This window comes from Sus scrofa, chromosome 6 (genome assembly GCF_000003025.6).
Source record: "Sus scrofa isolate TJ Tabasco breed Duroc chromosome 6, Sscrofa11.1, whole genome shotgun sequence".
In the NCBI taxonomy this organism is placed as follows: domain Eukaryota; kingdom Metazoa; phylum Chordata; class Mammalia; order Artiodactyla; family Suidae; genus Sus; species Sus scrofa.
In genome coordinates, this window is record NC_010448.4 from 12189319 (window position 1) to 12216372 (window position 27054).

Here is a 27054-nt window from a genome sequence, read left to right on the forward strand (position 1 = left end):
CAGAAATGAACCTGACTAGTATCCTTGAGGATGCGGGTTCAATCCCTGGCCTCACTCAGTGGGTTAAGGATCCAGCATTGCCATGAGCTGTGGTGTGGGTCACAGACATGGCTCAGATCTGGCATTGCTATGGCTGTGGCATAGGCTCCAATTAGATCCCTGGCCTGGAAACTTCCATGTGCCTCGGGTGCTGCCCTGAAAAGAAAAAAAAAAAAAAAAGTGTATTTTAAATTTATAAATGTTATAAGATGAAGATTTAATATCTTCCTCTCTCCCCCTTATTCTCCAAAATATTATCATACCTTATTTTTTTATTTTTTATTTTTGTCTTTTTAGGGCATATGGAGGTTCCCAGGCTAGGGGTCTAATTGGAGCTGTAACCGCTGGCCTACGCCAGAGCCACAGCAACTAGGGATCCGAGCTACGTCTGCGTCCTACACCACAGCTCACAACAATGCCGGATCCTTAACCCACTGAGCGAGGCCAGGGATTGAACCTGCCACCTCATGGTTCCTAGTCAGATTAGTTTCTGCTGTGCCACGATGGGAACTCCTATCATACTTTAAATTATATAATTAACCTGCAATACTATTTAATTCCAGGTGCACAATATAGTGATTTGATACTTTAAATTTTTTTTTTGATGGTTGCACCCCCAGCATATGGAAATTTCCAGGTCACGAATTGAATCCAAGCTGCCACTGTGGCAATGCTAGGTCCTTAACCCACTGCACTGGGTTGGGGATGGAACCCATGCCTTGGAGACCACAGCTGGTGCAGTCAGGGTCTTAACCTACTGCACCACAGCGGCAACTCCTGATTCCATATTTGATGTGTTACAAAATGCTCACCAGCATCCTTACATTTGGCTGCAAATATCTCAAGGACCAGAATAATGAAAGACACGGTGGACTGTTGACTAGGGCAGTGGGACCCTGCCGCTGGCCCCTTACCCCGGTATGTGCCCCTCTCTGTCCTGTGCCAACATCTCCAGCAACATGGTATGTTCAGGCAAACAAGGTTGAGCAAGAGGTTCCTGGTACCAGAGGCTAAGAACAAGGAGACGCAGCTACTGAGTGGGGTCCAGGAAGGCATTCGGGGTGGGGCTCAGAGCCCAGCCTGAGAGTGGCATCCCACAAGTTGTGTTTGCCCCTGTTCAGGTTACAGATTGCTGTATGAGTCATCCATTCTCGCCTGTCCCCCGAGGTCCCAGCATGGGCACGGCTGGCTCTCAGATGTTGCTCCCTGCCCATGGGGCCCTCCGGCCAAGCCCCTGCTCAAGCTACCCTGCACATCAGTTTCCCAGCAAGCCTCTAGGTGAACCCAGATCAGGTTTCAGGACAAAGACAGGGAGTGCTCAGTCCAGTGTTTCATGAGTCAGGCCAGGGCCAGGCCCTGAGGACATAATGAGAGGCACCCGTCACAGCCCTTGCTCTTGTGGGGAGTACAGATGCTAAATCGTCCTACAGATAAACACGCAACCCCACACATCCACTGTGCTCTAAGAAGAAACAAGAATAGGTAGAGAGGGACCTGCTTTCTTTATCCTTTTTTTTTTTTTTTTAGCTGCCCCAAGGCATATGGAGTTCCCACTGTGCCGGGCCAGGGATCGAACCTGCATCCCAGCACTCCAGGGATGCTGCCAATGCTGTTGCGCTACAGGGGAACTCTGAGGGTGACCTACTTTAGCATGGGGAGTCAGGCAAACCTCTTGGAAGAGGAAGCCTCTGGTGTGAATAAACAAAGGATGGTTAACTAAGCACAGAATGGAGGAATGGAAGCCGAGAGAGACAGGGTTTGGTCCTCTTGGAATCAAGGTTCCTTGACAAAAGACTCACTTCTGGAAATCCAGGTTCATGGGATGGGAGAGGCCCCCAGGAGATGACCGGGTTTGAGTGTCTGTAATAAAGATTCCTAGAAGTAAAGCTGCTGGATCAGAGTATTCATGTTTTAAATGTGAAATTGCCTTGGAGTTCCCGTCCGTGGCTCAGTGGTTAATGAATCTGACTAGGAACCATGAGGTTTCGGGTTTGATCCCTGGTCTTGCTCAGTGGGTTAAGGATTCGACATTGCCATGAGCTGTGGTGTAAGTTGTAGATGCGGCTCGGATCCCTGCGTTGCTGTGGCTGTGGCGTAGGCCGCTGGCTGCAGCTCCGATTGGACCCCTAGCCTGGGAACCTCCATATGCTGTGGAAGCGGCCCAAGAAATGGCAAAAAAACAAAAAAACAAAACAAAACAAAAGATAAAGAAATTGCCAGATTACCCTAATAATGGAGTACCAACTTGCACTCTCAGGAGTGGTGTCAGGAGTGTCCTTGTCACCTTTTTCTACCAACACATGCCCCCCTCCAGTCACCAGTACAGGGTTAGATCAATCATTTTCATTTGTGCTTCCTCGATGGAATATTATCCAGCGTTAAAAATGAACTATCAGGGAGTTCCCGTTGGGGCACAGCAGAAACGAATCCGACTAGGAACCCTGAGGTTGTGGATTTGATCCCTGGCCTCGCTCAGTGGGTTAAGGATCTGGTGTTGCCATGAGCTGTGGTGTAGGTCGTAGACACAGCTCCGATCTGGCGTTGCTGTGGCTGTGGTGTAGGCCAGCAGCTACAGCTCTGATTAGACCCCTAGCCTGGGAACCTCCATATGCCACGGGTGTGGCCTTATAAAGCAAAGTAAAATAAAATGAACTATCAAGCCATGAAAAGACATTCAGGAGGGAACCTGAAATGAGTATTGCTAAGTAAAAGACACCAAGCTGAAGAAGCTACATTCAGTATGATTCCAACAGGAGTTCCCATTGTGGCACAGCTTAAACGAATCCAACTAGTAACTATGAGGATGCGTGTTCGATCCTTGGCCTCGCTGCGTGGGTTAAGGATCCAGCATTGCCGTAAGCTGTGGTGTAGGTCGCAGATGAGGCTTGGATCCCGTGTTGCTGTGGCTGTGGGGTAGGCCGAGCTGGACCCCTAGCCTGAGAACCTCCACGTGCTGCGGTTTTGGCCCTAAAAAGCAAATAAAAATAAAAAAGTATGATTCCAGCTAGGTGACATTCCGGAAAAGGCAAAACTATGGAGACGGTAAAAAGAATAGTGGGGAGTTCCCGTCGTGGCACAGTGGTTAACGAATCCAACTAGGAACCATGAGGTCGCGGGTTCGGTCCCTGCCCTTGCTCAGTGGGTTAACGATCCGGCGTTGCCGTGAGCTGTGGTGTAGGTTGCAGATGCGGCTTGGATCCCGCATTGCTGTGGCTCTGGCGTAGGCCGGTGGCTACAACTCTGATTCGACCCCTAGCCTGGGAACCTCTATATGCTGCAGGAGTGGCCCAAAGAAATAGCAAAAAGACAAAAAAAAAGAATAGTGGTTGCCAGGGCCTGGGGCTTGGGAGGCGAAGAATGAATAGATGGAGCAAAGAGGATTTTTAGGGCATGGTGCTTGGATGGCTATTTGTCATGAGTGACAAAACCCATGGAATGTGCAACACCAAGAGTGAACCCTAAGGTAAACTAGGGACTTAGTGTGATTATGATGTGTCAGTTGTAGGTTCATCCTTGGTAGCAAATGTACCGTTTCTGGTGGGAGATGAAGGGAGAGGCAGAAAGTATATGAGAAATCTCTCTCTTCTCTAAGTTTTGTTGTAAGCCTAAAACTGCTCTAAGGAATATACGTGTTTAAAATACAAAACAAAACTAGAGCAAAAGCCTTGGTAGCCTCAGGAGGGTGCAGGAAAGCTGCTGCAGTGGGAGAGGCTTTCAAGAGCACAGACTGAAACAACCACCACAGCCTGGACTTTGAATTTTCCCACGGTGGCAACTGAGTATTTTCTCCCCAGGGTTAAGTCTGGAGAACCTGGTTGGCCATGCATTTCTGGTGCTGTTCTGATCCCAGTCCTTGAATTTCCTCACTTCCATTCATTCATTCCATACACAGTACGGATTGAACACCAACCAGTTCAAAAGGGAAGAATCATGGGGATTAGCAGTGTGTGTGTGTGTGTGTGTGTGTGTTTAATTCCCTGGTGGCTCAGTAGGTTAAGGATCTGGTGTTGCCACTGCTGTGGCTCGGGTTACTGTGGGTTCGATCCCTGGCCCAGGACCTTCTGCATGCTGTGGCATAGTAAAAAAAAAAAAATAAAAAATAAAAGTTCTCAACAATCTGAGATTTCTAAATTCAAAAGAATGTTTCCTTATGGGCTACATGATTGATTGTTATATAACCTTAAAATAATTGGTTTCTTCCACTTATACACTCTGCTAGTCTGGGAAATGTACCAAAAACAGCATTGTTTTCATGACTTTTTAAAAAATATTTACTATTATTGTTTCAGAAAAGCTTCTCAGTTGCTGCAAAAGCCCAGTTGCAGTGTTAGAGAACTGGCATTAGAAAGTTTCCAAAACAGGAGTTCCCGTGGTGGCTTAGCTGTAACAAATCTGACTAGGAACCATGAGGTTTCAGGTTCAATCCCTGGCCCCACTCAGTGGGTTAAGGATCTGGTACTGGTGTGAGCTGTGGTGTAGGTTGCAGACGTGGCTCAGATCCTGCTTTGCTGTGGCTGTGGTGTAGGCTGGCAGCTACAGCTCCGATTAGACCCCTAGCCTGGGAACCTCCATGTGCCACAAGTGCGCCCCCCCCAAAAAAAAAGTATCCAAACGAAGGCTTTCAAGAGGGAACACTAGGAGTTCCCTTGTGGCTCAGCAGATTAAGGATCCAGCACCTCCAAAAAAAAAAAAAAAAAAAAAAGGAGGGAACTCTAATAAACAGTATTGCTAATGTTCTTGAAACAGTATTGCTAATGTTCTTGAATTAAAAGGAAAATATGTATTTTGTACACTGCTATTTATTTATTTATTTTTGGCCATGCCCAAGGTATGTGGAAGTTCCCGGGCCATGGATCCAACAGTGCCACAACAGTGATCCAAGCAGTTGCAGTGATAATCTTGGATCCTTAACCTGCTGCACCGCAAGAAAACTCCCACAATGCTTCTTTTTTTGTCTTTTTAGGGTTGCACCAGTGGCATATGGAGGTTCCCAGGCTACGGGTTGAATCAGAGCTGTAGCTGCCAGCCTGTGCTACAGCCACAGCAACAACGGATCCGAGCTGTGTCTGTGACCTCCACCACAGCTCACGGCAACGCCTGATCCTTAACCCACTGAGCAAGGCCACGGATGGAAACTGTGTCTTTATGGATACTAATCTGATTTGTCAACCACTGAGCCACAACAGGAACTCCCCACAATGCTTATTAATGAATTGTTTTTTATTGAAATACAGTTGTGTCAGTTTCAGGTGTAGATACATTGTGACTTGATATTTGCATACATTATGAAATCATCACCACGGTAAGTCTAGTAACCACCTGTCCCCAGTTATTACAATATTATTGACCACATTCCTCATGCTGCATACAGTGCTTTTTAGTTTAAAGTGAAGTTCTCCCAAAATATCATTTTCCTTCCAAATATTGAAGGTATCATGTTCCAGCTTCTTTCACCGCTACTGAATCATCTTATTCTCGTTGCCAGATGCATATGTATCTACGTATTTATTTATCCTTCCACCTATCTCTATGTCTGTCTTAACTGGCTGTATACCTCTCTCCCTCCTTATCTAAATCCCCTTACTTTCCTATAGGTGGCGCTGCAGAGGCGGGGGCAGAACACAGAGCGCCCCAGTGGAGCAGAAACGACTTCCCCAGTAGGGGGCGTAGCTCGTTGGTGCTGGGTCTTGGAGAGCCAAACGCAACGTCAGGGGTGGGAACAACTCTCGCCCCGCCCCTGCCATCCGCGGCGCCCTGTGATTGGAGGGAGGGGCCATCACTTGGCAGGGCCGTTGGGGAGGGAGGAAGAGGGCCTAGGCCGAAGGTGACGCTGAGGCAGCGGAGGTGCGGAGAAAGCCAGGAGTGAGAGCGAGCCACGGCACTTCGAGTGCTTTCCCCCATCTCTCTGCGGTGAATGGCGGCGGGATGGAGCACGAGGGGAGCGGCGGCAGCGGGGGTTCAGCCGGGCTCCTGCAGCAGATCCTCAGCTTGAAGCTCGTGCCGCGGGTGGGCAACGGGACCCTGTGCCCCAACTCCACTTCTCTCTGCTCCTTCCCAGGTACCGGCCCCGCCCCGCGCCTGCGCACTGCGCGCCCCGCCGGGGCCGCCCGGCTCCCCTTCCCCTAGGCGCAGGCGGGGTCCTCGCGGTTCCGCCCGCTGGGGGGTGTCTTCGTCCTGGAAGGAGGTTTCCTCTTCCTCGGTCGGGAGCTGGGTCCTCAGGCCAGGACACCCCGAGCCCGCGCTGGGGGCCAGGTTGAAGGGAGCGGCCGCGGGTGGACCCGTCAGTGAGGGGCGTTCGGCCGCCTCCAGAACTGATTGTGCTCGTCGGAGTTTCCAAACGCCCCAGGTTCAGACGGGAACTCGGGGGAGCCCTGTAGGCGGCCGTCCCTCCTAGTCTGGGGCACGGGAGGCGGGCATCCCCGCTTTTGGCGGGGGTTGCTGGGGGGGCCCCTTTCGTCGGCGCTGGCCTCCCGGCTTTCGCAGCTCGGCCGCCGCGTAGTCCCGGCCTGTGGTGGGCGGCGGGGGCGTAAATCCGAACTCAGACTCCGTTTGTTTCAAGTCCAGCCCAACCCCTCTGCGCCCAGAGGTTGTCTGCAGATCGCTCCCACCTATATCCAAATCCATCCCCTCCACCAGCTTCTCTTTCTAGGAATCACCTGTTGCCAGTCTCCCACTCGGGCTTTGGAGATCTTTGACACAGCTTCTTTCTGACTCTTAACTCCCACTGGAGCGTCTGCTGGGCCTGACATCAGGATTTTTTTTTTAAATTGCAAATCGAGATAGAATGGTATCGGGCTCAGAAAGCTGAGAGGAGGGGGAAATCGTAGAGAAAGCTAAAAATAAAACCTTTGAGGAGAGGGCACCGTTCTGTGTCGGCCCTTTCAAGGCAAGAAGACTGAGACCATCGTGGCTGAAGGGTGAGGTTGGGCTCCCCAGCAGAGCTGATGGCTATCTTGACTTAGCAAACAATGTGAGAACCGGCCTGAGAGCTGCCGAGGAAGGAGGGTTGGGTTACTAACTGCAGTGATGAACAAGGCACCTGTGATTTCGCATCCACCGGGCAGCGACTGCCTGGCGCCATTCAGCGGACACCAGGGACTTGCTGTGTATTACCTGCCTAGTATTTTCCCGGACGGGTTTTGTGAAAGAGTTAATAATAACCATGCTGGGGCAGATGCAGCTGTTAGCTTGAAGTAATCTGGCAAAAGGTAGCAAAGGCACTAAGATCGCATTTGACCGTAACAGCAGAAATAGACAATATTCTGGAGACACTGTCCAAAATGTTCATGCAGTGTGGAGGCACCACTGGACCAGATTGGTCTGTTTTTGTATGTTTCCTTACTTTCCCCCAATTCTTTATTTGGAAATTTTTCAAATCTACTGAGAAATTGAAATGATAGAACAAATACCTTTATACCCTTTACTTAGATTCATTATTAATATTTTGGTTATTTTACTTTCTCTCTAAATACATATGCCACACATAACATTTTTACTTTCTCTGGAGCCCTTTTTCCTTCTTTTTCAGCTGTGCCCATCGCATGTGGAAGTTCACAGGCTAGGGATCGAATTTCATACACAGCTGTGATCTACAGCCAAAGCAATACCAGACCCTTAATCCTCTTTGCCACAGGAAGCCTTTGGGGTGGGAGGGCAGCACCTGAGGCATATGGAGGTTACCAGGCTAGGGTGGAATTGGAGCTGCAGCTGCCAGCCTACACCACAGCAACTTGATCCAAGCCATGTCTGCGACCTACACCACAGCTCACTGCAACGCTGGATCCCCAACTCACTGAGCGAGGCCAGGGATCCAACCCACATCCTCACGGATGCTAGTTGGATTTGTTTCCACTGTGCCACAACAGGAACTCCTGTGAAGCCTTTTGAAAGGAAGTTACGGAAGTAATGGCACTTGGTGCCAAATGGTTCAGCATGTATCATTTAAAATGAAGACATTTTTGGAGTTCCTGTTGTGCCTTAGTGGGTTAAGGGCCCAATGTTGTCTCTGTGAAGAAGCAGGTTCAACCCCTGGCCTTGCTCAGTGTGTTAAAAATCTGGTGCTGTCTCAAGCTGTGTTGTAGGCCACAGCTACAGCTCTGATTCCACCCCGGTCGGGGAACTTCCATATGCTGCAGGGGTGTGGCTGTAAAAAGGAAAAAAAAAGAAAATATTTTCTGCCATAGCCAAAAAAATCCCACAACAGATCCAAGAAATTTAACATTGATAGAATATTATCTAACATATAGGCCTTGTTTAAATTTCCCCAGTTGTTTGAATAATGCCTTTTTGAAGTCAGGGCGCCCTGTTTCATGGAATTTCCCACAATCCGAGTTAGCTGTTTTTTCATAATAGATTAAATATTTTTCTTCAAAATGCTACTTGCACCAGTGATGTCCACTTCCCAGGGCACCACATCAGGAGACATTTATTTTATTTTTTGTTGTTCCCATGGCATGTAGACGTTCCCTGGCTAGGGACTGAACCCAAGCCACAGCAGTGACAACCCCAGATCCTTAGCCCACTGAGCCACAAAGGAAGTCCCAGGAGACATTTAGCATCGGTTTGTACTTTTAGGATTACGTATTTATTTACTTGTTTCTTTTTTGGCCACGCCCATGGCATGTGCAAGTTCCTGGGCCAGGGATCAAAGCTATACCTCAGTGGCTACTCGAGCCCCTGCAGTGAAAAGGCCAGATCCTTAACGCACTGCGCCACGAGGGCGCTCGTAATAACGCTAGGTTTAATCATTTGATGAAGGTGGTGGTTATCCGATCTCTCCACTATAAGAGTGCCTAAATCTTTTTGTAATAACTCATATGTGAGCTGATACTTTGAAACATTGTTCTGTTCAGTCTGTCTGGCTTTTGGTTGCTTTTTCTTTCTTTAAGAAAAGATTGAGATAAGTGGATCTGGGGTGATAGTTTTGACATGTCCTAGTACAGAATCTGTAGTTACGCAAATTGCTTTCAGAAATTGTTCTGAAATATTACACTGCAGTATGTACTTGAGTTTATGGGTACTTCTTTGGATATATAACTTGGGCGTGGTAGTCACGAGGGATCATTCATTCAGCAAGTATACATTTGGTCAAGTTCAGGCTCTGGGCCTGAGGTATAAATATGCTTGAGCTGTAGCCCTTGACCTCACGTTGATCGGAATATGATGGGCAAACACATTACCTCCTTGCCCTGCCTCTTCTTCAGCTGGAATGATGGATACAAAAGATACATAAACTGTGACCCTTTTTGAGGCACCAAAGCCTAATGACAGGGAATTTTATTCATTGTCCTGATTCTGGAATCATTTCTATTTTGGCCCTACAGAAAAGCTTACTTGCATTTTATGCCAACTCAATATGGCAAGATCATTGCTTTAAAATATTCTGTGGTTTCTCCTTGTCAGGAAGCTTTGAATTGATTTTCTTTAAACCTACATTTGCAATTTAGGTTTCTGCCTAACCCTCCTTATTCCTTGTTCAAATTTCTTTTGTTGTCATTTTTAACAAATCCAAATGCCAAGAAAGGCACATTTTTTTTTCTTCTATTCAATAACGTTCACTTTCTGAAGATACGAATTTAACTATACCTCCAATGTCAGAGCATATCTTGTGATAACTAAACAAAAGCTCAGTAATGTTTTGGTTCTGCCATTGCCAGAATCAAGACGAGGTCACACCTGGACTTCTCATTCACTCATCCCAGCAGCAGGTGTTTACTCGGCGGCCATTGTGTGTCTGTTTTCCAAACACCAAGTAAAAATGTTTTAGTAAACAAAAGAGCTTTCATTCTAAAGGGGAGAGGGAAAACAAATAACATTTAAAAGTATGGAAAGGGGGAGTTCCCATCCTGGCTCAGCAGAAACAAATCTGACTAGCATCCCTGAGGATGCAGGTCTGATCCCTGGCCTCGCTCAGTGGGTTAAGGATCCGGCACTGCCGTGAGCCTTGATGTAAGTGGCAGACGAGGCTTAGATCTGGTGTTGCTGTGGCTGTGGTGTAGGTCCACGGCTACAGCTTCGATTTGACCCCGAGCCTGGGAACCTCCATATGCTGTGGGGAGCGGCCCTAAAAAAGCAAAACAAAAAAGTATGGAAAGGAACAGACGCTGGTGAGTGTGAGAAAGGCTGGGGGGTAGTAAGTGGTGGGGCTTGTGTGTCCAGTGGAATGCTGTTTTATTAAGGTCAGAAGGAAGTCCTCTGTGATGGTTCTGTGGGAGCTGAAATCTGAAGGAAATGACCACACCCTGCACCTGTTGGGAGAGGAGCATGGGGGAGGGGGGAGCCAGTGCATCGGGTGGAAAAGTGTGGGGGGGGAGTGAGATCAGATCCCAGAAAGCCATAGTAGAGGGTTTTGAGCAGAAGAGGGATGATGTGACTTTTTTTTTTTTTTTAAGTATAGAGTTTAATGATTTTTGAGAGTCTGCCCCCATCATAAAAAAACAGCTTTAGAATGTTTTCATCACCCCAGTAAGAAACCCCAGTGGTTCCCTTTAGCCCTGATGCTCTGGCTTTGTGTGCAGAGTAGATGGGAGGCCAGATGGAGACAGACAAGATCTAGCCAGGACGGGACCAAGAGACCTCTGGGGTGAGGCGGGCCACCCCAGAAACCAGCAGGGAGGGGCAGTTAGGCAGTGTCCACAGCAGAGAGGTGGCCGCCCATAGTTGGTAGCCCTGGTGGGCAAGTCATGGTTCGAGAGGAGAGAAGGGCAGCCAGGAAAAGCTCACTGGTTCCCTTTACTCTCAGGCTCCTGCCTCACTCCCAGCACTTCTGGTGCCACGTGTGTGCGTTTTCCATGCATCAGGCAATTCTGGGACACTCTCTACCTGGAGTTAACGTCAGATCCCATGGGTCAAAGGCTCAGCTCCCCAAGCCTGCCCCAGCTCCCCGCGTCAGAGGCCAGTCACAAGTCCAGGTTGTCACGTGTGCTTCTGACTGGCTGGGCTTCCCATGACCTCCTTCTTGTTGCATTGAGTTGCCAGAGCACCTCCCAGAATTGAGGAGAACACTTTGCCTGTTAGGCTGTTGGTACATTACAAAGAATAGGAAAGGTTAGAGATGAACACTAGATAAAGAGATACAGAGGGTGGGGTCTCGGAAGGGCCCGGAGCACAGGAACTTCTGTCCCCGTGGAGCTGGGATGGGCCATCCTCCCAGCACGTAGATGTGTTCAGCCACCCAGAAGCTCTCTGAACTCCATGCTTTCAGAATTTTTATGGAGGTGTCATCACTGAGGTGTGAGTGATTATCACCTTGCTCCTCGTCCCTTTCCCCTCTCCCAAGACTGGAGGGCAGGTCTGAAAGTTCCAGGTTTATAATCCTGGCTCAGTCTTTCTGGTGACCAGCCCCCATCCAGGAGCCCCCCCCCACCCCCCGAGGACAAAAGACACTCTTAAAGATTCCAAGGGATTTCAGAGCTCTGTGTCAGGAGCCAGGGCCAGAGACAAAGTCTTAGAACAGAAGATTTTCCTAGCACCGTATTTGCAAGGGTTTTAGGAGCTCTGTGTCAGGAACCAGAGGCAGAGATCAATATATATGTGTTTGTTGGTATTTCACAAGGGGACAGATGGGGTTGGCAAGGAGGGGTTTCCAAGTGGGCAGTGTGGGGAGACACAGGCTGATGGGCAGTTAGCCTCTGGGCAGTCAAATCGAGTTGCAGGACCCGCTAGGACGACAGCTCCCGAGACTGGTGTGGTCTGCCTAGAACCCTGGCTTCAGAGGAACTGGCGTGTCCATAGAGTTGGTTGACCTGGAACACGAGGCAGAGTGGGGCCAGCTGAAAGGATGGCTGAGCGCCAAGCCAGCCTCGCACTGCCCGCTGGGCTTCGGCTTCCTGCATTTCTGGTCCTGAGGATTTGCTTAGAAATTTGGTGACTCAGCTGTAAAGGCTAGAGGGCCAGGGAGCCCGCCGTTACAAACCGCTTTTGTTAACACAGAACTCACCGAGAGGATTCTGCAATCCATGTGGCTTTTCTCTTTAACTGAAACATCTATGTGAAAAATATCCTTAAAGGAAGCCCTCTTGTGTCACAGCAGGAGTTAAGGATCCAGTGTTATGGCAGCTGTGGCACAGGCTGCAGCTCAGGCACAGGTTCGATCCCTGGCCCAGAAACTTCCACATACTGTGGGTGTGTCCAAAAAATTATACACACACACACACACACACACACACACACATATATCCTTGTCTTTTTTTTTTTTTTTTTGCTATTTCTTGGGCCGCTCCCGCAGCATATGAAGGTTCCCAGGCTAGGGGTCGAATCGGAGCTGTAGCCACGGCCTACGCCAGACCCACAGCAACATGGGATCCGAGCCGCGTCTGCGGCCTACACCACAGCTCACGGCAACGCCAGACCCTTAACCCACTGAGCAAGGGCAGGGACCGAACCCGCAACCTCATGGTTCCTAGTCGGATTCGTTAACCACTGCGCCACGACGGGAACTCCCACATATGTCCTTAAAGAAACACCCTGTGGTCAGGGATCTTTGTCCTTTTTATTTATTTTTTTTTTATTTTATTTTATTTTTTTTCACTGACATGCCTGGCTTATGGAATGGGCTAAAGTATTGAATGAATGAACTCTCAGTGCTTGTATTAGTTTGCTTTTGCTAGAGAAACAACCTACCACAAGTTCAGTGGCTTAAAACAATTCAGATTTATCATCATACAGCTTTGGAGGTCAGAAGGCCAAAAAAGGGCCAGCAGAGCTGCCTTCCTTCTGAAGCCTCAGTTTTCTTGTCTTTCCCAGCTTCTAGAAGTCACCTGCATTCTTTGGCTTATTGTTTCTTCCTCCACCTTTAAAGCCAGCAGCGTAGCATCTTCAAATCTAACTCTGACCCTCTTGCTCCCTCTTAGAAGGACCCTTGTGATTATATTGGGGCTACCTGTTTTATCCAAGATAGCCCCCCTCCCCAAATCCGAAGACCCCTAATCTAATCATACCACACAGTCCCCTAAATTACAGAAGGTCACATATGCATAAGCTCTGGGGTTGAGGATTCGGACATCTTTTTTTTTTTTTTTTTTTCCTAGCTGCACCTATGGCATGTGGAAGTTCCCAGGCCAGGGATCAAACCTGTGCCCCAGCAGCAACCCAAGCCACAGTCGTGACAATGCCAGATCCTTAATCCACTGAGCCACAACGGAACTCCAAGGAAGTGGGGTCTTTGGGGCCTCTTCTACTACCAGTGCTTAGTCTGATTGCCCTTGTAATCTTTCTTTCTTTTTTAAGTGATTTTTATTTTTTTCCCTTATAGCTGGTTTACACTGTTCTATCAGTTTTCGGCTGCACAGCAAGGTGACCCAGTCACACATACATATATACGTTCTCTTATCTCACATTATCAGGCTCCATCATAAGTGACTCGATATAGTGTCCAGTGCTCTACAGCAGGATCTCATTGCTTATCATTCCAAAGGCAATAGTTTGCATCTATTAACCCCAAATTCCCAGTCCATCCCATGCCCTCCTCCCTTTGGCAACCATAAGTCTGTTCTCCCAAGTCCATGAGTTTCTTTTCTACGGAAAGGTTCATTTGTGCCGTAGATTAGATTCCAGATATAAGTGATACCATACGGTCTTTGTCTCTTTCTGACTTACTTCACTTGGTATGAGAGTCTCTAGTTCCATCCATGCTGCTGCAAATGGAGTTATTTTGTTCTTTTTTATGGCTGAGTAGTATTCCATTGTGTGTGTATGTATGTGTGTGTGTGTGTATATATATATATATATACACTACATCTTCTTAATCTGTTCATCTGTCATGGACATTTAGGTTGTTTCCATGTCTTGGCTATTGTGCACAGTGCTGCAGCGAATATACGGATGCGTGTGTCTTTTTCAAGGAAAGTTTTGTCCGGATATATGCCCAAGAATGGGATTGCTGGGTCATGTGGTAGTTCTATATTTAGTCTTCTGAGGTACCTGCATACTGTTATCCATAGTGGTTGTACCAATTTACATTCCCAGCAGCAGCAGTGTAGGAGGGTTCCCTTTTCTCCACACCCCCTCCAGCACTTGTTATTTGTGGACTTATTAATGATGGCCATTCTGACTGGTGTGAGATGGTACTTCATAGTTTTGATTTGCCTTTCTCTAATAATCAGGATGCTGAGCATTTTTTCATGTGCTTGTTGGCCATCTGTGTATCTTCTTTGGAGAAATGTCTGTTCAAGTCTTTTGCCCATTTTTCCATTGGGTTGTTGGCTTTTTTGCTGTTGAGCTGTATAAGTTGTTTGTATATTTTAGAGATTAAGCCCTTGTCAGTTGTATCATTTGAAACTATTTTCTCCCATTCTGCAAATTGTCTTTTTGGGTTTTTTAAAATAGTTTCCTGCCCTTGTAATCTTTTATTTCAGGTTAATACCTGGTTTATTCTTCAATGTGGGAAAACGATGTGACTTTAGCTGCCAAAGTAAAGAAAGCTGAAGATAATGCACTGAATTTGAAACCGTGAACAGAGAAATACTGTAAGATATGTAGACACAGATTTTTGGCAGAGTTGGTGAGCCAGGGAAATGAAAAGTACTATATGATGATCAATAAATGGCTATTAAATAGATGGCAAATTAAGGCACTGCAGATTAAAGGGAAATCACTTAGTTTTTTAAAAGTGTTTTATTGATTTGAGGTTTGCCTTAGCTGTTAAGAGTCTTATAATAATTCCATCCCTCTGGAAAGTGTTTTAAAGTTGTACTACTCATCCAATGTAATAAGGCTTTTTTCCTGCTTAGAGTAACTTAAGTGATGCTATGTAAAACATGTAGGCTTGGAGGTAGCTAAGGGATGTGGCTCAGGATTGTAGGAAGGCGCACACTGCTTCTTCTCAGAAGCTCAGGGAAGGAGTTCCCTTGTGGCACTGTGGGTTAAGTAAGGATCCTGCCTTGACACTGCAGCAGTATGGGTCACTGCTGTGGTGCGGGTTTGATCACTGGCCTGGGAACTTCCACATGTCATGGTTGCAACTTAAAAAAAAAAAGTTCTTGTCATGGTTCGGTGGAAACGAATCTGACTAGGATGCATGAGGACACAGGTTGGATCCCTAGCCTCAATTAGTGGGTTAAGGATTCGGTGTTACCATGAGCTGTGCTGTAGGTCACAGACATGGCTTGGTTCTGGCGTTGCTGTGGCTGTGGTGTAGGCCAGCGGCTACAGCTCCAATTGGACACCTAGCCTGGGAACCTCCATATGCTGCAGGTGTGGCCCTTAAAAAAAAAAAAAAAAAAAAGACAGTTCAGGGAGGAGCTGGCCTGCTTTGCCAGATCTTATTTACCAACAGGCCTTTCCACTTTCAGGAACATGGAGTTGTGGGTTGGTAGCCCAGCAGGCCTCCTTGGGCAGGTGTTGTGCTCCAGGGAAGTGGGACAGGTGAGTGTTGGTGTCGACTAGAACAAAACTCCCTAGACTGAGTGGCTTAAACAACAAAAAAAGATTTCCGTGCAGTTCTGGAGCTCAGAAGTCCAGGCTTGGGGGGCCAGCATGCCCTCTTGTGGTGAGGCTTCCTCAGGCCTCCCTCTGGCCTCCTTCTCGGTATGTCTTCATGTAGTAAGGAGAGAGGGGACAACCAGAGACACGGAGCCATCTCCCTTCCTCTTCTTCCAAGGCCACAGGCCTGCTGGATGAGGGTTTCTGCACCTGATTTCAGCCCATAGTAATTGGGGAGCACACCTAAGTGTCCAGACTACCAGCTCAGTGTGTTTCTGCCAGATCAAGGCCTCACCTCCCAGTTCACTGCCCCGATGGTTCTGAGGTGCCAGTAGGAAGCCAGGCTCCATCAGTGCCTTGAGTTGCTGCAGACAGCCGTGCTTAATCTCGAAAACTTCGGGAGCCCCAGCAGGAGCCCAAGCAAGGCCCGGGAGTGGTCTCAGGTCAGTGGTGGCAGACAGCAGCCAGGATGGCAGCTGCTCTCAGTTCTTGGAGGCAGGTCTGTATCCCATTGGTGCATCCCAGGGTAGTGGCATTCCTAGTGCCATCATAGAACTTTCTGCACACTGGCTAGGCTGCAGTAAGGGAAATCAGAGTCTCTGGGGTGATTTGGGGAGGAGCTGGTGAGGACAGTGGGATTGAAGATGGGTTACTGCTTTAGCAGGGAGCTGCATGGCCCGGGGATGATCGGGCAGTGGGCGGTGCACAAGGGGGCCTTAGGCGGAGGAGGCCAGGGAGCAACAGCAGAGGCCTGGGCGGGAGGGATGTGTGGGCGCATGTTTATCAGGGCGGAGCAGTACCTGGACAGCAGACTCTGCAACACCTGGAGCTGCTGCCAAGAAGAGAAGGCCAGTCTCCTGGGCAGTGGAAGCAAGAAGGGCTGGAAAGGAGGCTGCAGTGGTACCTAGTAACGGAAGGAGACTCAAACCCTGAGCATTGAGAATCCTGCTCACGATTTCTGATCGACACTATGGATTCGGAAGGTTTTTTTCTGGTGGAGGAAGGACAGTAGTGTGTGTGTATGTAGGTACATATATATATATATGTATATATGTGTTTGTGTGTATGTTTGTTTTTGGCCACGCCTATGGCATGTGGAGGTTCCCAGGCCAGGGATTAAACCCATGCCATAGTAGCCACCTGAGCCACTGCAGTGACAATGCCAGATCCTTAGCCCACTGAGCCATAAGAGAACTCCAGTGTATTATTTTACATTACATATATATATTAGTTACATAGATTTAATTAAATTTATTTATTTATTGCCTTTTGGGCCACACCCGCAGCATATGGAAGTTCCCAGGCTAGGGGTTGAGTCGGAGCTATGGCTGCCAGCCTACACCACAGCCACAGCAATGCGGGATCTGGGCCGTGTCTGCGACTACACCACAGCTCACCCAATGCCAGATCCTTACACTGCTGAGCGAGGCCAGGGATCGAATCTGCGTCCTCGCGGATCCTAGCCAGGTTTGTTAACCACTGAGCCACAAAGGGAACTCCCTATATAGATTTAATTTTTAAGCTTGGAATACTACTTTTTAACCACTTTATGTTCCATTTGCGTGATTTAGACTTGGTTTAACAATTCGCCAACACCATCAAACAAAATAGACCAGTTTCAACAGTATTATAAAATTGTTCTGAAGATTTATCATGTTCAGCAGAAAGAAAAAAAATCTCACCAGTGGTTTGAGACCTTTTGTAACTATCTGATAATTTGTCACCAGAACAACATGCCAGAACACCCCGCGTCATTTGATAGAAGCATTGAGCCCTAACTGCGGTTCCCTGATGCTTTCATTCAGAGCTTTTCACCCAGAACAAGAGCCAGACATCCTGACGCAGGCGAATGGAAAACATGGTATTAGTTGAAGCTTTGACTTATTGTGTGCAAAGAATGAGTGCAGTCATCAGTGCCAGTGGAGAGTGGTTTAGGGGGATCTGCCCTCCTCTAACCACCTCAACTCCCCCCCGCCCCCAAAAAGAACTTGATCTGGGGAAGACGACACACATCTAGTGCAGGGATGGACGACAGATTTTGTCGCCTATGGCATCTTCATTATATCCCTGTGTGGGTGACACACTCTCTTGAGAATTCTAAAGCCTTGCCTGGGCTCCCTGGGGGAAACGCTGTGTCTGCCATTTGCTACACTGTAAAGTCACGAGGACAGGATGGCATTCCCTCCTTTTTTGTTTTTTGTTTTTTTCCCTAAGGTATCTCATGCATAGGCTTCTAAACGTAGTTGTGGAACAAATATTTTAATGTTGCCTGGGTTTGTCATCGTAAGAGTGACTAGAGGGAAGGAGTTCCTGTCGTGACACAGTGGTTAACGAATCCAACTAGGAGCCATGAGGTTGCGGGTTCGATCCCTGCCCTTGCTCAGTGGGTGAAGGATCTGGCGTTGCCGTGAGCTGTGGTGTAGGTTGCAGACGCGGCTCGGATCCCGCATTGCTGTGGCTGTGGTGTAGGCCGGTGGCTACAGCTCCGATTGGACCCCTAGCCTGGGAACCTCCATATGCCGTGGGAGCTGCCCTAGAAAAGGCAAAAAGACAAAACAAACAACCAAAAAAAGAGTGACTAGAGGGTCTCTGTAGGAACCAGCTCCTCTTCTTTCCTGCCTTGTCACTTGCCATTTGTCTTTAAGCCAAACATTTACATATTTTGGTATTTATTTCACATCTTAAAGAGCTTTGATTGCCTAATAGGAGGCGATGGCTTCATATTTCCTGTGTTGTCTTGGACACGATTGTTGAATGAATGTAACTGTGTATACAGCTTTTCCATTTGAGATGAGTGAACAGTGAAGAAGGCAGGGAAGCTCTGCAGGCAGCGACTGCAGAGCAGCCTGTCCGAGGTTCTTGCGCTTGTCCTTCCTGTGGGAGGGACATCAGTGGGGTCAGTTTTCAAATCTGGGTGGAACTTTTCGTCAGTGTTTGGGGGCAGAGGTGGCTTGTCAGGGGTTGGCCCCCCTTTTTTCTCTAAAGGGCCAGATAGTAAATATTTTAGGCTTTGCAGGCCGTATGGTGTCTGTCACTGTTTTAGCCCAGCTCTGTGGCTTGACAGTAGCTATAGACTAGACCGAACCCAACAGGTATGGCCGTGTTCCCCTAAAACTTTATGTACAAAACAGGTAAGAGATCCCCTGTGGCACAGTGGGTTAAGAGTCCCAAGTTTGAGTTCCCATCGTGGCTCAGCAGAAGTGAATCTGACTAGCATCCATGAGGATGCAGGTTTAATCCCTGGCCTTGCTCAAGGGTTAAGGATCCAGTGTTGCCATGAGCTGTGGTGTAGGTTGCAGACGTGGCTCGGATTCTGAGTTGCTGTGGCTCTGGTGTAGGCCGGTGGCTACAGCTCCGATTCGACCCCTAGCCTGGGAACCTCCATATGCCTCGGGTGCAGCCCCAAAAAGACACACACACAAAAAAGAATCCCATGTTGTCACTGCTGTGGCTTGGATCGCTGCTGTGGCACAGGTTCAGTCTCTGGCTGGGAACTTCCACATGCCTCGGGCACAGCCAAAAAGAAAGAAAGAAACAAACAAACAAAAAAGGTGGTGACCATAGTTTACTGAAACCATAAACCATACTGGATATTTGAGTGATGAACTGACATTGCAACTGAATGGTTGTGAAAACGGAAGCCAGGTACGCTGCGTGCCCTGGAGTCCGACCGTGGTCTGCTTTGCCTTGCAGAGATGTGGTATGGCGTGTTCCTGTGGGCGCTGGTGTCCTCCCTCTTCTTTCATGTCCCTGCTGGATTACTGGCCCTCTTCACCCTCAGACATCACAAATATGGTAGGTTCATGTCTGTAAGCATCCTGTTGATGGGCATCGTGGGACCAATTACTGCCGGAGTCTTGACAAGTATGTCAGCCATTAACATACAGTCCAAATGTTTCCTTTGTTGAGTCGGTTACTTTTAAGAACCGTTTTAGTGACATGTCTGAGTGCGATGAAGGTGTGAGAGTGATGTTTACTCACAGGTCCTGTTTGTTTATATACTGTTTTTGTTTTTTTTTTCCACACCCCTCCCTTCCCCTTATTCGGCTGACACCTTTGACTTCCTGAGTCAGATTTTGTGTCGCTGGCTTCGGGGACGCCCTGCTAAGCTTTGTGAGATACATCTTGGGAGAGAGGTCACAGCAAAAGCATGATATCAGTCTTTCTGGAAGCTCCTGCTCCTTTCTCCTCAGCTGTCACTTCACTGGTCTGTGGCATCACAGAATGGTTGATGAATTCCTTCCGCTCCTTCAGGTGTAGTTATTTTAAGGACGGAAGGATAATTCTAATGACAAGAATTCTTGCTTATTTTTTTCCTCTCAGGACTTTCTGAATAAGAATTGGAGTAACATTCATATTATAAATTACTTGTACCTGTTTGGTGTTTTGGGGGCAGGAGGAGGGGCTTTTGCTTATGACATAGGGGATGAGAAAGAAGCTTAAATCAAAAGTATGTCTTATGGAGTTCCCCCCGTGGCTCAATAGTTAACGAATCCGACTAGGATCCATGAGGTTGCAGGTTTGATCCCTGGCCTTGCTCAGTGGGTTAACGATCTGGCATTGCCATGAGCTGTGGTGCAGGTTGCAGACGCGGCTCAGATCCTACGTTGCTGTGGCTCTGGCGTAGGCTGGCGGTTACAGCTCCAATTAGACCCCTAGCCTGTGAACCTCCATGTGCCACGGGTGTGGCCCTAGGAAAGGCAAAAAGACAGAAAAAAAAAAAAAGAAAAAGAAAAAGAAACAGTATGTCTTATATCAATTAAAAATTATAAGCAAGCAAAAATAAAAACCCTCCATTACTGCATCCTTAAGTGGTTTGCATTTTGACATATGCTTTTGGACTGTCTTCTAAGTATACATGTAAACATAAATTTTTCTGTGAATTTAAACCTTGAATTTCAAGCAGAAATCTTGCTGTTTCTTTGATTTGATGGGTTTAGGGGGCAGTTGGGATAAGGCAGCCTAGTTTCTTGGTGTTCTGTAGATGACGAAACCTTTCTCCTGTCTGCACCAAGGAGTTTCCAAAACTGGCCTTACACGATATTTTTAACTATATCACCTACTGCTGTCTCTGGAGACCTTCTGCTCCAGTTTCCTTACCGGATTACTGGCCCCCGAAGACCTGTTTCAGATTTGTCATCAGTAATCTAGGGATGCTGTGTGATGACTAAGGGAAGTAACGTATATGACACAGTATCTGTGCCGTCATTGTCATGTTCATTTCCCTCTTTAAGACTCAGAGAACACAGTCTGTCCCCTCGCATTCTGCTCCTCCTTCTGGTTTGCTTTTTCCTTTCTTCCCCTCATCATCCAAATCCCACTTGGGGGCTCAGTTCAAGTTCTGTAAGCTTCTTCCTACCCAACCCACTTTTTCTGGGAGCCAGATTACAAAGTGGCCCAATGGAACATGTGCCTATCAAGTGTTAGTAGCACAGTGCGTGTGCACTGCCACTGGAGGGGGGCATTTCAAAGTCACAGATGTTCCTGGCACGCAACACAGGTATTGATTAATGATGTTCTTTCTTCTCCTTGGAGTTCCCGTTGTGGTGCAGTGGTTAACAGATCTGACTAGGAACCATGAGGTTGCGGGTTCAATCCCTGGCCTTGCTCAGTGGGTTAAGGATCCGGCGTTGCCATGAGCTGTGGTGTAGGTCGCAGACGTGACTCGGATCCCGCTTTGCTGTGCTCTGGCGTAGGCCCGTGGCTACAGTGCCGATTGGACCCCTAGCCTGGGAACCTCCATATGCCACGGGAGCAGCCCTAGAAATGGCAAAAAGACACACACACACACACACACACACACACACACAAAAAGATCTTTCTTCTCCTTAAAATATGTTAATATACTGTCACATCACATTTGTAAAAATGTGCAGTTGACGGAAACACTATATATTGTCTTGCATTATTCAAAACCCACTTTGGGCTTGTGCTGCCTGGTGTCTCCAGCTAGATTTTATGACCAAGAAGAATTTTGTTTGGAGTGCTGGGATGAAGGCGGGGGGTCAGGGGGTGGTTCATCTGGGAGCTCTGTTCTCTTCAAACTGACTGAAATCTTGACTTCCTTGGTACAGTGTTGAGTCCCTGTGAGCAATTCAGGGTACCTGGGTAGAGACAGATGTTGTGTTTACCCAATTTCTAGAAAGCTGTAGTGACTAACACAGTAAGAAGTGACTGATATTGGAGTTCCCGTCGTGGTGCAGTGGTTAACAAATCCGACTAGGAACCATGAGGTTGCGGGTTCGATCCCTGCCCTTGCTTAGTGGGTTAACGATCCGGTGTTGCCATGAGCTGTGGTGTAGGTGGCAGACGCGGCTCGGATCCCGAGTTGCTGTGGCCCTGGCGTAGGCTGGCAGCTACAGCTCCGATTGGACCCCTAGCCTGGGAACCTCCATATGCTGCGGGAGCAGCCCAAGAAATGGCAAAAAGACAAAAAAAAAAAAAAAGAAGAAGAAGTGACTGATATGGGGGACAGAGAGGAATCCCCAAGCATCCCTCCCTCACGCCTTTGCATGAATGGCGCCTTCGTAGTCTTCCTCCCCTCTCTTCCTTTTCCCACCCTCTCCTCCCTCCTCTGTCCTTGCCAAGGGAACTCTTAGTACAAGGGGAAGGGCCAAGTCCCTGTGGCTGCTCCTGAAATATTTCTTGCTCAGTCTCACAGGGAAGATTCTTTGTCATTTATTGCCAAGAATTTGTCAGGTATTTGTTAAACACTTGGGGAATAAGAGACGTCTTTGCATTGGTAACCAGGTCATGTGGAAATTGCAATCTTTGTGATTTTGGTTATGCCTTCCAGGCGATTTTATTCAATAAATCTGGGAGACTCTCAGGCTGAAGGAGTCACTTGTCCACTTCTAAAAGCACCTGTCAGTGATTTGCAGACTGTATAAGGAATACTTTAGTCAGTAAAAAATAGGAAAAATAAAACATTTCTGTAATGTTTAAATTTTCATGTAAGAAAATTTAGAACATTCTACTAGTAGAATTTTCCGTGCTATATTTTCCTGCTGGTATTAACCTTGGGTTTTTTGTTTTGTTTTGTTTTGTTTTGAACATGCTTGGCTTTTTGACCAGGTGCAGCAATTGCTGGAGTGTACCGGGCAGCAGGAAAAGAAATGATACCATTTGAGGCCCTGACCTTGGGCACAGGACAGACGTTCTGTGTCGTCGTGGTCTCGTTTTTACGGATTTTAGCTACTCTGTAGCTACACGCTTGTGCTGTGATGGCCAACCTGTTTTGTAGAATCCTCGAAAAGAATACATTTTGGAATGTAGTGTTTTCCTTAGTTCTTCAACGGAAGCAACTTGGAAGAAAAAGTCTCTCAAGAGCTCCACTTCAGTCCTTTCTTCAGTTTGAAGCTCCAGGAATTAAAGATCTTTCGGGACTCACTGTTCTCAACCAAAACAAATCGTGCTTCTTTTCTTTTTAAACATACTCAGTTACTTTCACAGGTGCACCTTTACCCAAGCCAGGTCAGAAGTGCTTCTGAGTGGGCTGCCTTCGCACTGAAACTTGTAATATTCTCTGAGAAAATGCAAAGTCACATATTGCAGAGAAGCTCTGGAACATGTTAGTTTATTTCCGAACAGAGTATATTGTACTCCAATCTGATCTGATCTGATCGTGATTGAAATTTGGCAGACTCTTCTCTTGCCACACCTTCATGACATAAGTGCCAAGTAGGTCCTGGTTGAGTATAGCATTGAGAATGAATGTGGTGAAATAAAAAACATGGAAAAAAATTCTAACTCAAGTAGTGGCTCCAGTTCCATTGTTTAAAGAAAAAGGAGGTAACTACTGAATGATGTGGTATTTTATGGCTAACTATCTTGACCTCTCATTATTTAATGTGTTTTAAGAGATGTGAATTTGTTGTTTTGTACTTTTTATCAAAATAAGCTACTAATTGAGACTTTGTCTCCTAGAATTCCTGTACCACCTTTTCCTATCACTTTTATTCTTTTTTTTTTTTTTTTTTTTTTGTCTTTTGTCTTTTTGTTGTTGTTGCTATTTCTTGGGCCGCTCCCGCGGCATATGGAGGTTCCCAGGCTAGGGGTTGAATCAGAGCTGTAGCCACCGGCCTACGCCAGAGCCACAGCAACGGGGATCTGAGCCGCGTCTGCAACCTACACCACAGCTCACGGCAACGCCGGATTGTTAACCCACTGAGCAAGCGCAGGGACCGAACCCGCAACCTCTTGGTTCCTAGTCGGATTCGTTAACCACTGCGCCATGACAGGAACTCCCACTTTTATTCTATTGATTTTATTTAGTTGAATTAGAAAGGTACCCTATTAAATAGTTTGAGTTTGAAAAAAAATTTTTTTTGCGGGGGGTGGGGGCTGCACTGGAGGCTTGCAGAAATTCCTGGCCAGGGATGGAACCCGTGCCACAGCTGTAACCAGAGCCACAGCAGTGACACTGCTGGATCTTTAACTCGCTGAGCCACTGAGGAACTCCCTAGCGGAACATTTTAAGACAGACTGGTTAGGATATTCTTCTGACATCCAGAGGCGCACCGCACACACAAAAAGATACTTTAAACATTGTTCTACTTTTTCTCAATGCTTTTGGTTTATCCATGGCTCTGGGAAAATTGTGTAAGTGCAACTTAAACCAGAGTCCGTGGTTATTGATTTCCTAGTCCCAGTGTGGCTACCTAGGGGTGGGTCTTCAGCCCACTTTTACAGTGTTGGGTGTCACTCCCAGAAAGTGCCTAAAGTTTAATTTTCAGATAAGCCTTCCATGGTGCCCTGTACATTTTCCTTCCAGAGAATTTGTATCCTTCAAGAGAATTAAATAGCAGACTTTTTTTAAAACCCACTCTTAGCTATTTTGATTTTCTTTCTAATGCCTAACTTTCTTTTTCATTTAAAGGCCTGAAAACTGTGACCTTCCAAAGCAAAGGACTGCAAACATTAAGTAACGTTATCCTTACCACCTAAACTGTTCTGTGTGAAATATAATTGATGTTGTTATCTGTTTTGAAAATAGTTTCTGGTAATTAAATCTGGCAGTTTTGAAGGGAAAATTTTCATTGTGAGTGTAAGGCTAACTGCCCATGAGGTCATGTGCAGTTCTCTTTCATTTAAAGCAATATGCCCTCTGGTTTCCGAGTAAAAATAGCCAAGAGGACCGACCCATTTACCAAGGATAGTCAAAAAGAAAAATGACAAAGGACCTCAAAATTATTTGGACTTTTTTTTTTTAACTAATAGGCCATTAGACCACTTAGCAAAATTATAGTGAGGTGTTCACTCCGACCAGGTGCAGGATTACAAGCGTTGGAATGCGGGCAACTCTCTCTACAAATTTCCCAACAAGATCACTCTCCAATGCTCAAATCTCCCTTTCAAGCAAGTTTTAAAATCTTTAAAGACTCCACTTCTTAGTTCGACGAGCTGTAATTTTAACAAATAGAAAATTTCTTCATTTTAAAAAATATGTCGTAGGAAATGATTTTAATCATCTCTCTTTGAAGGAAGCCTCTTAGCAGTCTCACCTGAAACATCCCTTTGGACAGAATTTCACAAGTTGAACATGTAGGCCAGTGGTCTGTGGGCCCCTCCCTCCCCCTGAATATTTATTTTTGAACACACTGATCCATGATTTGTTTGTGTGTTTGTTTGCACTTTTGTCCTTTTAGGGTCGCACCTGCAGCATTTGGAGGTTCCCAGGCTAGGGGTCCAATCGGAGCTGTAGCCACCGGCCTACGCCACAGACTCAGCAATGCCAGATCCTTAACCCACTGAGCAGGGCCAGGGATTGAACTCAAGTCCTCATGGCTGCTAGTCAGGTTTGCTAACCATTGAGCCACAACAGGAACTCCTGACCCATGATTTAAATGTCCTGGCTATTTTTCTTTTAGAGCCCAGACACAAAAGCAAATGCATTTTGAAAGTTGTTTTTGTTTTTATTGGTTTATTGTTTGATTATCCACTCTAAGAAAAACCCAAAAAACTTCAAATATAAAATGTATTTTCAAATTATTGAATGTTTCATCCATCCCAGTATGTGAAATTCTCCTGTGAATAAATGTGTATAGTCTTTATACAGCTTGAGCTTTGTAGCCTGAAATGTTTTCAGGGAGAAACTCTTTCAATAAAATAGGGAATGTCTATTCTCCCTTGGAGTTTTTTTACTTTCTCATCACAATACACAATTGTTTGGGAGTGGTTGCTCAATGAAAACATACTGGCATTTGTGTTGAATATTTTGTATATTTTGTTTTCCCACATATGGCTTCTGAGAATTCTTGCCAAGTACTGACTTTCTCAGAGGCTGGCGACCACCCCTCCTGAGCTGTGCATCTGTGTTTCCTTTTTTTTTTTTTTTTTTTTAAATGAGGAGGGAGGGAGGCAGCCCCAACCATAAAAAGCCGATTTCTGGATTCTTTAATACAGAGGTTTTAGGGTAAAGGCATTTCATGTAAACTTAAATCGATATTCCAATCCAGTCATGAATATTCCAAGGTAAAGCTCTCTTTGTGCTGTTAACTAATTTTTTTTTTTTTTTGGCAGCAAACCATTACTTAGGAAATGTCTAAACGAATGAGAAAAAATTTCATGCAAATAATGATTTTTAGCCCTTAGGTTTTCTGTCCCTTTAAACTGTATGTGAGTCTTCGATTTCAATGTCCTTTCTTGCTGCTCTGGTTTCATCTAAGTTCGTATTCCTACTGCAGTGCATACCAGTTTCCCCTAGGAGACCATCTCCTGGAATATGAAGCTCTGGTGCCATTTGTGTCCACACGCAGCAGCTTCTGCGTACATGCATTTCGTTTTCTGTGCACTCTGTTAGGCTGGTTGTGGCTAAAATCAGCTTACCTTTCCGTATTAGATTATTTCACTAATTGCTACAGGTAAAATGATGGAATCTTTGTACTAGAGAAAATTATTTCAATTTTATTTTTCTACTGACATTTCTAATTCTGGTATAAATGTTTATCAATAAAGAATTACTTTCAATCGGTGAACTGGAACTGTTTTTTCTTTTTCAGTGGCCAATGGGTTTAATCTTCTGTAACACAGTTGCAATGACTTAGGTTTTTCTTTTTTGATAACTTAGTCCTTAACATATCTGTTTAACTGTATTTCCTTTATGTCCAGCTTCTTACTAGTTTATCATCAAATTCTTGTCCAAAGATGGGATGAAACTGTACTTACATGTGAACTTGAGTCTTATGAACCCCACCTTGTGGGCTACCTATTGCCATCAAGCGGCTTTTGTATGATTATACACTGAGACGACAAAAAGTTGATATGGTTTGTGGAGAACAAAAAAGTACTACTCAGTAATCATAAGAGTTTCCAAAAAGTTGATAACCTATGCTTGCACAGTGGAAAGAGACTATGGTGGATAAGGGGCTAAAGATGCTGAGTTTGGCACAAAGGACCCATAAATTATTGCCAAGACACATAGTAACAGTGAACCAGGAACCTTGTAGGGAGTTGGGGTTTGTAAAAGCCCAGTGTTGCCAGATTCTCGAGTTTTTCAAAGCAAGTTAGAAATCTAGATTAAAATTTTTTTTTTAATTTTATGGCTGCATCTGCGGCATACAGAAGTTTCCGGGCCAGGGATTGAATCAAGCCGCA

The 27054-nt window shown here is 46.3% G+C and overlaps 1 protein-coding gene across 9 annotated transcripts; it reads left to right on the top strand.

Annotated features, from left to right (window-relative positions):
• Positions 5805 to 26435, top strand: TMEM170A (transmembrane protein 170A). Of its 9 annotated transcripts, none has more exons than XR_002344494.1 (4): positions 5807 to 6097; positions 19153 to 19254; positions 22534 to 23250; positions 24338 to 26431. XR_002344494.1 is itself a non-coding variant. In XM_021093774.1 (4 exons), exons 3-4 carry the CDS (start codon positions 19155 to 19157, stop codon positions 22662 to 22664), a joined length of 231 nt encoding a protein of 76 aa, XP_020949433.1. In that variant the 5' UTR covers positions 5963 to 6097; positions 15330 to 15402; positions 19153 to 19154; the 3' UTR covers positions 22665 to 26431. The 9 variants fall into 9 exon arrangements, 7 of the variants coding, with proteins under 7 accessions (XP_013853627.1, XP_005664398.1, XP_003126911.3 ...); XR_002344493.1 differs by having other exon boundaries at positions 5809 to 6097; positions 19153 to 19323; XM_021093774.1 differs by adding an exon at positions 15330 to 15402 and having other exon boundaries at positions 5963 to 6097; positions 22534 to 26431.